Source organism: Schistocerca americana, chromosome 2, assembly GCF_021461395.2.
Source record: "Schistocerca americana isolate TAMUIC-IGC-003095 chromosome 2, iqSchAmer2.1, whole genome shotgun sequence".
Lineage (NCBI taxonomy): Eukaryota > Metazoa > Arthropoda > Insecta > Orthoptera > Acrididae > Schistocerca > Schistocerca americana.
In genome coordinates this window covers 338,683,801-338,695,892 of record NC_060120.1, presented here as the reverse complement: position 1 = coordinate 338,695,892, position 12,092 = coordinate 338,683,801, and the positions used below count along the sequence as shown (strand labels likewise).

Genomic DNA, 12,092 nt, shown 5'->3' with positions numbered 1-12,092 from the left:
CACAATAATACCTCTAACAGTTTAGTAACTGGTCTACAGCTGATACCAGACCAATATTCAACACACTCCATAACAGCAGATGCCATGGAAATTGTAAGCGATTATAACAGTTATAGCAACCTCCCCTCTTTGGACAATGTTATTAGTGGACCCGCACAAAGCAGTTGTACAGTTGAAATGAGACTGAGCATTTATAAAACCAGACAGGTAACAATCTCCATGCAGCAATGCAAATTTATTGATTACTGTCTGAATGCTAAGTAGACTTAAACTAATATTTGAGCTAATAAATTTCAAGTGCTCCTAATTCCTTATTACCTCAAGAAGCATTAAACAGCAAGTCTTCCATTAGTCATCATATACAGTAAACAAAAAGAATCACTATACAGACAATTATGTTAGCCCACTCAGTAGTGAGGAGGAGTGATGTGAAGAAAATATCAGGAGACTGAATCCTATAACAATAGGAAAACATCTTTATGGTTACCTTCAGTGTACGAGTGACATGCAGAAACAGGATAAAAATAGAACTCTCCAAGGTGGCCAGTTCACAAATGGAGTCTCCAAGAATCAATCCTTGTGAAAGCAAAATTATACACATTAAAATAGCAATGTATTAAGAACACGATCTGGATCAACTTTTTGATAAATGAATTACAAAGTGTAGATAAATTTCACATTACCTGCGATTGCACCAGTGATAGGAATACAAATGTGTCAGCAATTTTGTAACTCTACTAATTCTATGTCGGTATTTGTAAACAGGAAATCCCTCAAATTTGAACTGATATTTGCAAAATAGACACCTTGCAGCTATCTCATATTGTGTCTTACAACCCTACCCCCCCCCCCTCTCCGTCCAGAATGCAGCATTTTTGAAGAGACAGGTGTAAAAGAAAAGGAGTAGCATTTTTTGTTGGGATACTGATTTCACTATTAAAAAGATACGTTGATCAGCTTCCATGATGCAATGGTGCATGTCCAATTAATGTCTTGACTCCTTTCCATATTTGCATTACATTTTCCACCAAGTTGAGTTTCAATTTTGAAACTCAATAGTGGTATTATTGTGTTCTCATCCAAGTCTGCTTTCCATTATAGAAATGTTTCTTTATATTCTACACTACAAAAAATATACTGTTAAAGTATACTGAAGTGTAGACATCAGTTTCTTCCAGCAGTCTTGAAACAAGTAAAGTTGTGTGGGAACTCATTCTGCAAACTCATCATCATTAAACAGTGTGAACTATTAATGTGACCAGTCCATGTGGAGGGTCCTCATGCACCCAAACTGTGATGGCCTCTTGACTATACGAGGAATGCACAGTCCGAGCAGTTACATACTCACTCATTCTGAAGAGTAGGTGCATGTCTGTCTTGGGAACTGGACTCCGGGCAATGGCCATAAAACTAGATGGGCATTGCCCTGGCCGGGTGGCTACCCTTTGGAGAACCCTCATTCTGAGAGTAGTTGGCATCATGGCAGACATCTCATGCAGTTAAGGGACCAAAGCTATCAGCCAGTGCCTGTGAGGTTCTGGCAGTCTCTTCAGACAAACTTGAGCTTCAATGTAGATAATTATGGCTCCAAGAACTTGCCCTTATTGGTCACACTATGAGTCAAAATCTAAATCAAGTGGACTTGAGAAACTTACTCCCCTCAGCTGCTGATTTGCACCCAAACTGACGCAGTATCCTTTGTAGCTATTTAGCTGTTGTTCATTTGTAGATAGTATCAAAAATGTTTTTTAATGTAACGTATCACTTTGGTAAAGTGAATGATCATCTCCTCTGTAAAAAGGTTATATAAGTATGGTGCATGGTGGAGGTACAACATACCGCTACCAGTCATTTCATTTCAAGTTCCACTTGCAGGTAGAGTAAGGGGAAAACGACTGTTTATAAACCTTTTTACGAGCCCTAATTTCTCTTATTTTAGCTTCATGGTCCTTAGGCAGAATGTACATCGGTGGGAGTAGAACCGTATTAAGTTGGCTTCAACTGCCAATTCTCTAAATTTCCACAATAGTGCCTTGTGAAAAGAGCTTTGTCTTCCCTTCAGGGATTCCCTTTTGAGTTCATGAAGCATCTCTCTAAACTTGCGTGGTGTCAAACCTACTGGTAACAACCTCTGAATTGCTTCAATGGTTTCCTTTAATCCAACCTGGTAGGGATCCCAAACAGTAGGTCAGTACTCAAGAATGGTTCACACTAGCATGCTATATGCCATGTCCTTCATAGGCAACCTACACTTTCCCAAAATTCTCCCAGAAAAACGAAGTCAAGTATTCACCTTCTCAACCCGATGTACTCATTCTATTTCATATTGCTTTACGACATTACGCCTAGATATTTCATTGATGCGACTGTATCAAGCAGCACACTACTAATGCTGTATTCGAGCATTACAGGATTGTTTTTCCTACGTATCTGCATTAACTTACACTTTTCTATATTTCGAGCTAGCTGCCACTCATTTCACCACTTAGAAATTCTGTCTAAGTCGTCTTGTACCCTCCTACAGTCACTCAATGACAAAACCTTCCAAACATCACAGCATCATCAGCAAATGACCAGAAATTGGTGCTCAATGAGTCGAGCAGATTGTTTATGTGTGTAGAGAATGAGAATGCCCCCATAACTCTTCTTTGGGGCTCTCCCGATGATATACGTGTGTCTGATGAACACTCGCCATTGTGGGCACTGTATTGAGGCCTGTTACTTAAATGTATTGCAACACTTATGCCTTCAAAATATACAAAAAAGACTCAAACTTTTTTAGTAATAAGTTGCTGTTTCCTCAAGTAACCAAAATAGGTTATTGCAATACCTAGGAGTTTTGTAGCAGGAAATGTAACATGCTTTTCATATACTTAACTCAGAAAGATTGATGCTGATTCTGGTTGTTGTTTGTGATAATTCTTAATTCTTTTTCACATTGAAAGTCCTGGATTTTTCTTTAGATAATTATATATATATGATGTGGAAAAGATTTCATAGTTTTTGAATAAATCTTGACATACAAGAATGAGATTTTCACTCTGCAGCGGAGTGTGCGCTGATATGAAAAGTTTGGAAGGTAGGAGACGAGGTACTGGCAGAAGTAAAGCTGTGAGTACCGGGCGTGAGTCATGCTTCGGTAGCTCAGTTGGTAGAGCACTTGCCCGCGAAAGGCAAAGGTCCCGAGTTCGAGTCTCGATCGGGCACACAGTTTTAATCTGCCAGGAAGTTTCTTGACATCCAAGTTAAGCAATTTCCTTGTTTATTAACAGCTTTCACTTCCAACATCCCTCATATAGACCACAACTGCTGCTGTACAACAAATCAACAACAACTGAGTAACAACTGCATTGCTCTGGCCTAACACTGACTTATATATTGATTCTATGACAGCAAATGATACTTATAGTATTGTTATGATTGGTGTTTCACGTAATTTACATTGAAAAATGATTAATATAAATAATTTCACATGTGACACAAAGGTCAAGACGAGATTTGTGAGTGTTTTTAAGCAATTGTTTTGTCAATTAAAATTTTTACTGTCATACGTTTTGTGAAATAAATCCCTGTAACAATAAATATACAAGTATGGAAAATTTCACCAAAACGGTTTGGCAGCAATTTACTGCCACCCCCTGCCACCTTTCTGGACATCGGTCTTGTGATCCCTTACTTCCTAAATTGTAGCTTAGTCACTATACAATGACCTTTGTGACATCACTTTACATTTATCCTTTCATTTCTTTGTCACCACCCAATGAACCATTTGATACATTGGGCTCTCCAAAACGGCCAACTAACAATTTTATACCTCTGCCATCATCCTTCATCCCCATTCCATCAGACTGTATCAACAAGATTGTCAGTGACATCTCCCAGTGACCACAATGTGCTGTTGTAACTGCTATCACCTGTTATGGACCCCCATCCACCAGCAGCTAGTACCATAGTGGACCAAAGATGTTACAACAGCTATTCAGGACCATCAAATGGATCTGCAATATCTCAAGCAACATCTTTCATGTACCACCCTCATATTTTTATCTCTGGGTGAAAGCTCACTGCCTGATTAAACACAGGATGGAAGGAAGGAAGGAATCCTGGAAGGGCTTCATCTCCTCGTGGATGTATGCTTCTTCGTCCAAGGTGTGGTCTAAGCTCTGTAGTCTACCGGGCCACCGAAGATCAACAGCTTTTCTGGTTCTCCTCCTTCACAGCAATATTTCTACTGATGCATTAGTTCATGCTGTTCATCATGACGTATTTTGCTATAATGTCAGTGTCCTCTTCTTAGCTGACTACCATTTGAACTTCCCTCTATAATCCTGAGTTATGTGTTAAACTTTCACTGTCTAGGAATTGCTCTATGCTCTCGACATGTCACATGATATCGCTCCAGGCTCTGGTTCGTTTCATACTCAGATGATCATAATCTGAGTGCGACTGATGGACTCCATGTACCCAGTGTCTTCTACTGCATTAGGCTACAAGGTGTGTCCCTTCACAGTGGAGGTATAGTGGCATCATCCTGATCCTTAAACCAGACAAAAACCCTGTGTCCATTGACAGTGACCAACAGAGTAGTCTCTCTAATATGCTATGCAAATTGGAAGGATCGTAGCCTGACAAATATGCTGGGCTCTTGAATCACGGGGCCTTTTGTTACCCTATCGTAGTGATACCCAGGAGGGGCAGTCCGCAGTTGACCATCTTTTAGCCTGGAAACAACAATGCAACAGATTTTTTCTAAATGCCAAATTTCATTGCAGTCTTTTTCACCTGCATAAGGCATGTTTCACTGCTTGATGCCATCATGTTTTACTTATGCTCCACGACTAGGACTTTAAGGCTCCCTACCGATTTACTCCTGTGCTGTATGTCTGTGACATTTTTGTTTGGTGTAGCCTTAAATTTAATGCCCATTCCAAGGAGTCATTCAAAGGACATCTGCTTGGACAATTTCCCATGGCTTCCAGATCCTCCCACAAAAACATAAGTCGTGTATTTCCGTCATTGTAGCCTGTCCACTAGGATATTCAGAGCTTTGACGTTGTTGCATAGTCCAGGTTTTTGAGACTTGTATTTGATAAAAACATCTCTGCCCATATTCATCAACTTAAGACTAACTGCATGGTGAAGCTTAATGCTTTCTGCTTCCTTGCCCACACCTCTCGGGATGTTGATCGTGCTACTCTACTCTATATTTATCATCTGCTGTTGTCATCCCAGCTCGGTCATGGTTTGCAGATTAATGTCTCAGCAGCACCTTTGGCTTTTAAATTATTTAGTACATCATCATGGAGTAAGATTAGCCACTGTTGTCTTCTGGACTATTCCCATAGAGTGTCTCCTCGCCAAAGTTGGGGTCTTACCTCTTCAGTTGTAATGGAACCAACTCTTGCTCTCTTACGGAATCACCATACAACACTTTCCTAATCAACCAGTTTCCGACTTATCAAATTCTTTCTTCATACAGGGGGTGCTTATCCCCCAGACGCTCACCCTGGGAAGGATTTTCCTACAGGAGTGCATCTCGAGACCCTCTCCAGACCATCCGCCAACGTTCCTTATTATGTTGCTCTCCATGTGTTCCCAAACACTCTCCAAGTATTTCCACGCATCTGGACCATGAATTAGGACCAATCTATGTCAAAGACATAAAGTTTCAGTTGCCCCCATGATCTTTCAGCATCTGTATCAGAGTGCTGAGATCACTTACACCGATGTCTGCCCCCGTTAGCTGAGTGGTCAGCGCGACAGAATGTCAAGACCCGGGTTCAATTCGCGGCTGGGTCAGAGATTTTCTCTGCTCAGGGACTGGGTGTTGTGTTGTCCTAATCATCATCATCATCATTTCGTCCCCAACCACGCGCAAGCCTCCGAAGTGGCGTCAAATCGAAAGATTTTCACCTGGCGATCTGTCTACCCCACAGGAGGCCCTAGTCACACAACATTTTATTTACTTGCACTGGCAACTCTAAAGCCACGAGCAGAACATGTCGTGTTTTTACAACTCCCTTCAGTCAGAAACAGCATTTGTGTCAAAACACGTACTGTTTTTGTATGGAGATAAGTCGTTACCAGACAGAGGCATAGTTTTACTGTACACAACTCCCTCAAACATACATTAATTTGCAGTGACTTATGAGTAGTCTCCAGGCTATTAATTAGTGTTACTCTTTTCACCCTATAATATCTGCTATCCACGATATTTCCTCTTACTTCAGTCGTACTACCAGCTCGGTAGTCTTTATGTGGGGCCCAAGTCAAGTGGGTATCTCAGGAAATAAATTGGCTGCCTGTGTGGAGAGAGAAGCAACTACTCATTCACTTTTATGATCCCAGGCATGGATTGAAGAGTGCAGATAAGATCCCTACTCAGTTGGAGGTGGAACAACTCTCATAAACCCCACTCTATCGAGGAGCCTACACTGCACATCCCTTCTCCTCCTGTTCTTCCCAGAAGGAATCCGCTATCCTGCATCATCCCAACATCAGTCAAACTAAGTTAACCCACAGCTTTACCCTATGCAACGATCTACCCCACATTGTGGTTGCAGAACCTTACAGACAGTAGCTCAATCCATGTCAAATGCTCCCTCCTCCTGGCTCTCGATTTCAAGCATGGTCTTGCAAATTCTTTGCCACTAATATTGGCAGACAATGTACAGAGAGGTGAACTGGTTCTTTATTTCCTCTGAGAAAGAGATTTCTATTCTGAGAACTGATGTTTTAAACTGCATTCAAGATGGGGTGGCTCGGTTGGGGTTCGGGAATCTCCTTCCACGTGCTATGCCCAATGCGTCCTCAACCCTGTTTCCTGAGCCAGCTGCCCTAGTCATTTCTCTTTCACTCTGTTTTTAATTATTTCTAGATGCAGTTAGCCTTTTTTTCTGCTGCAGCATATTTTACATTTTTAGGATTGCCCTTTTATATAGCACTTTGATGAGGGACAAACTTCAAGGCTTTCTCATCCTTGATACTAGCTGATGTCAAAAGAACAGTTGAACAAGTGATCATGCTCCCTCCAAAAGAGTGGCTTCTATTCCCATCTGTAACATTGGGGGTTGGACATTTGTGGGAGGGTGTCTCCCATCATATACTGAGCCCAGGGAAACACTCGACTACATCCACTCACTTACCACTCTGATTATTTTGCACTTCCTTTTTGTGATTGTTGGTTTTACTGATGTTCATGAGGTTTTTAGCCTTTCCATTTTTACTGTTATGCTTGTTCTCCACCTGTTGTGAAGGAATTATTCATTCAGTTACTGTGTTATCCCTGCATCGGATCAACAGCAGTTGGATATGGGGGAGATGTGTCTAGCCCAGGGCCGGCCAAACACTGCACAGTGTGCAGACGTGCGGAAGTGCTGCACATGTGCGACAGCAACATCTGTTATTCGACATGTGTCCTAAATGAACGGCGGTGGCTCCTCTTCCCTGTTTATGTGGTACAAGCAAGAGCGCAATATACCCAGTCTCGTTTACCCCTGGTGACCGTAACCTTAACAGAGAAGTACTGAGAAATGGCAGGTACTGTGAAAAAGCAAAGGACAGTAGATCTGTTCTCAGTCAATTCGATCAAGCATCAGTGATGAAAATCTCCCGCAACTGCTTGCGTTTGTCAGTGAGCCGTGCTTTTGTGCCCGATATTAACTATATCATTTCTCATAACCAGCGATAAACGTATTTGGATTTATTCCTTTCATAATTAAAAATTATTGTTTACTAACTGCGCATTATTGCCTCATTCTGCTCCATGTTACATTATTATCAGGAAAATTGGTCATCAAACAGATTGTTGTACACTTACATTTAGGCTTTTTTTTTTTAAAATGTGTGAAGGGCTATGCTCAGCTGAAGTTGATAAAATGAAACATTCATCTAATTGTCGATTATTATGCAGATTTCGGACGGAACTGATGAAAGATATAGCAACAATGGTACAGGTGATCATCGAGAGGTCTGCGGTTGTCATTCTGTTCAGAGGTCAGTGAGACAGAAATTATGTGGCTGTAACTGAGGGCACCGAGAGTTAGTTATAGGAAACCTTGCATTGGTTTAATGTTATTTGAAATCATGATTAAGGTTCGTTGGAAGTCGCTAAGTGCTTTCTTTTTTTAAATACTAGATCAAAAACATTACGCGTATTTATGTGCCGTCAGTCAAGCTGCCTTAATAAAAATCCACGGTTGTTAACTGTATTACTTGTCTTACTGGGTTAAACTGTTAACATAAAAGTAGACGTCTCAATGAGTAGACTGTGACAGTATTTTAAATGTTTAATACGCAAAATACCTTCCCATGGCTGGCTTGCAAGCTGTGGGAAGAGCACTAGAATGTGCCGGTACAGAGTATCCCAGCAAGTGGATAAAGCAACATCTGTGCGTAGAAACATGCACTACATGAACGGTGATGGCTGCGGTGTGCACGCTGTGACCCGGAAGTTGCACATGTGCAGGAGCATCGCACGCGTGCAGAATTTCTGGCCAGCCCTGGTCTAGCCACAGATGAGTCCGGAGGAAGGGGTGTGGGGTGGGGGATATTGTCTGCTCTCTGGCCTGTAGATTGGCCCTGCCTATATGCTTTTATCTCTCATTCAGTTGTTTCTTATTCTTGGCACCAATATTGCTTTCAATATCTCAATTTTACCACTCCTACAAACTATCACAATTAATTCAATTTTATGGCTCATTCCACTAACTCTAGATGGACTCCCTATTCAGCAAGAGACTGATGACCTTGTTATTTAGTCCCTCAATCTCCTCAACCCATTTTTGCCGCAGTATGACAATTCAGTCAAATTTATGGCTCATCTCACAAACTCCAAGTGGACTACCCCTTAATTGAGAGACTGATGATCTAGTTGTTTAGTCCCTTAACCCCTCAGCCAACCATCCTGGCTAAATTTTTGGAAGAAATTCTAAATCAGTTGTATGAAGATCAAGAGGACCACCAAAACAGTGAACCTCCTGCCTCTTGACATCACTATAGTTTCTACAAAATCTGACAGTTATTTACCAGATTCTTGCTGTAGTTTCATGATAAATTTATGCATTGTGAATGTCTTAATTATTTTAAAATGTATTTTTAATGAGCAGTTATTGCTAAATGTATTTTGCCGTAACCGAATCGCATGACAGAGAGACCAAATAAATATTTTTTTAAATTATTTTTACTGGTTCTAATCAGTGTATGAATGCTTCTGCTTTCTGTTTTGATTTCAGTTTCTGGATTCTCAGCATATTGATAAATTAACAACGTATCTGCAAGCTCTGCATAAACAAGGTCTTGCAACTGAGGATCATACAACATTATTACTCAACTGTTACACAAAATTGAATAATACAGAAAAACTTAAGGAATTTATCATGGTAAGTTCAATGACGAAGTTCTTCTACCAAGTGCACATCCTAATGCAGAAGTTCAGCTATCACAAAATGAAGAGCCTTAAGTGCTCTGTTGTTACGTATTTCAGTGACATTACACTAGCTACAAGATTTTTGTTTAAGCTTGAATCTTGAATATTGTTCCTTTTCAAATAGGGTGGCAGAGAGAGGGGGATGTGATTAAATTGAATGGTCATGTGTAGAGTTTACCATTAAATACAAGGGGCTGTACCTCTAACAATATTGAAAATAAGTAATGTAACACTATAACAGATATATACACTTACATTAGTTAGATAACAGCCACTTTGAGAAGCTAATAATATTTTCAACAGTGAAAATTAGTTTTATCAAATGCTTTTTAGTGCAGGTTTCCAGCTATACTTGTCTGTTACACCAATGAAAGTAAATTAATGTTCATATGTTAATGCCTACTGTGTTGTTACTGCTTGAGGTCAGTGATATTATAAGACTTAAAACAACCAGGTCTTTTGCGTGTGTTTATTGGTTCTAGTGCAATATTTGTGATGGTTGTGCCATTGCAAAACAATATACAGTTTTGCACTGGAGTTGTCAGTAGAGGTAGATAACTCCACAGTTAGTTTTTACCTTGTTGGTATACTTTGATGGGGAATGTACAATAATTAATAGAATAAAGATAAGTTGGCACATCTTGCATTCTGATGTTGAGTTATTAATTATATCTGTCCATAGTATAATGCCTGACAAAATGCAGCTGTAGTGAAAAGTTGTAGCGAACCCTTTACTAGGTGGTGCTTCTTTCGTAGCATGCAGTCCTTTAGTAGCATAACATAAGTAGTAGTAGTAGGAGATTAGTGTTTAACGTCCCATCAACATTAAGGTCATTAGAGACGGAGCACAAGCTCGGATTAGGAAAGGATTAGGAAGGAAATCGGCCATGCCCTTTCAAAGGAACCATCCCAGCATTTGCCTGAAACGATTTAGGGAAATAATGGAAAACCTAAATCAGGATGGTCGGAGATGGGTTTGAACCATCGTCCTCCGAAATGTGAGTCCAGTGTGCTGACCACTGCACCACCCTGCTCAGTAAATATAAGCACTTCATTTATATATTCTTCTCAAATTCGTTGGATAACAATATCCAGACAAAGATAGAGAGCATATTTAAGCTTGTCGTTAGCCCAAGTTCACTAAAATGAAGCTGTTTTAGGAAATACACAAGGTTTTTCACGTGGAGGTTGCATTTTCCAGTGGATGGGCAATGTAATCCATCACATGTATCGCCAGTTAATTGACGATAATAGTACGCCATGTGTGTGGCTGCAAATTTCTCCAGACCCTCTCTTCCCCCTCTTTCTTTCACCTGCAGAGCCATATTAGTCCTCTGGACTTAAAAAGAAAATTAAATGATGGAAGAAAACATTTTGTAAAGTGATTTATGACCGACCCATTTATATATAAGACCACACTGCAGTTTAGCATGTAGAAGTGCACGAAAAAGTCTTTGAATAGTGATGTTTGTTTTATGGTAAAGTGTGAGACACTACACAATTAATGTCACAAATAAATTATAATATTTTCAGACCAAAGACCGTGAAGTTGATTTTGATGTTGAAATCGCTATTAAAGTATGCCGCCAAGTATCTAGAGAGGATGCTCTTATGCTAGCAAAAAAACATGGTATGCATAGTTGGTATTTAAAGATTCAGATAGAAGATCTTCTGAAGTATAAAGAAGCACTGGAATACATAGGCAGCTTGGAATTTGAAGAGGTAGGGTAATTAGTGTGATTTAGTTTAATTTTATATTGTTACATCTAAGCAAAAATTAAGCACATGTATTCTAATTTTTCTTTTATTCAGGCTGAATCAAATATGAAGAAATATGGAAATATTTTGATCCAACATGCTCCAGATGAAGCAACACAGTTTCTGAAAAGATTGTGTACAGATTATAGACCAAGTAACAAACCTCTTGTTGATCAGGTAAATGGTCTGATACTATAATTGCCAAGTTCTGGTTCATCAATTACAATGTCTCAAGAAGATTGTGTGTTCTATTTTACAAGTATTCCACACAATTTTATAAATAATGTTAAGTAAAATTTTCTGCAGTGAATACGAAAAATGCTTGACACAAAAGTATCAACAATGTAGAAAAAGACAGGTTGCTACTTACCTTGAAGTAGACATGTCAAGTTGCAGACAGGCACATTTAAAAGTGTCTTTTAATTGTGCCTGTCTGCAACTTGATGTGTCTTGTGGATGGTAAGTAGTATTCTGTCTTTACCTACATTGATGATATTCATACCTGGAGTTCCCATTGTTTGATACAAAAGTGTTTATCAAATGCTTTATTATCAGATGACAATAATAATGCTTGGTTTTGCTAGTTGTTAGTTATTGTGATTGATATTGTTTAGAGTATGTTGGATGGTTCTTCTTCTTTGCACGTGGAACGAGCAAACCCAGAAGATTTCATTCATCTGTTCCTAAATAATTCTGAGAGGCTTGTGGAATTTCTTGAACATTTAGTGAAGGTGAGTACTTCTGCACGCACTTATGTGTGCGTGCTTTTTATAATGTAAATTTATGTGATAGTTGTCAGTCACAAGTGTTGCTTTACCACCTAATGTGAATTGCAAAAATAGAATTTACTGCATATAAATTACATTAAGATATAGATAAAGTCAGTTTGCAGTACAGGTTTGTCTTT

General features: G+C 39.6%; 1 protein-coding gene and 1 non-coding gene across 2 annotated transcripts in view; one reads left to right on the top strand and one right to left on the bottom strand.

Moving 5' to 3' along the window:
• LOC124595002 (vacuolar protein sorting-associated protein 11 homolog) overlaps nt 1-12,092 on the top strand; it is a 178,968-nt gene that overhangs the window by 103,353 nt on the left and 63,523 nt on the right. The window contains exons 10-13 of the mRNA XM_047133548.1: nt 9,234-9,380; nt 10,961-11,149; nt 11,240-11,362; nt 11,800-11,916. Coding sequence (XP_046989504.1) covers nt 9,234-9,380; nt 10,961-11,149; nt 11,240-11,362; nt 11,800-11,916 — 576 coding nt within the window. The remainder of the gene's footprint in view (nt 1-9,233; nt 9,381-10,960; nt 11,150-11,239; nt 11,363-11,799; nt 11,917-12,092) is intronic.
• On the bottom strand, nt 10,389-10,460 carry Trnav-cac. Its single transcript has one exon. It is a non-coding gene; the product is annotated as a tRNA-Val (tRNA).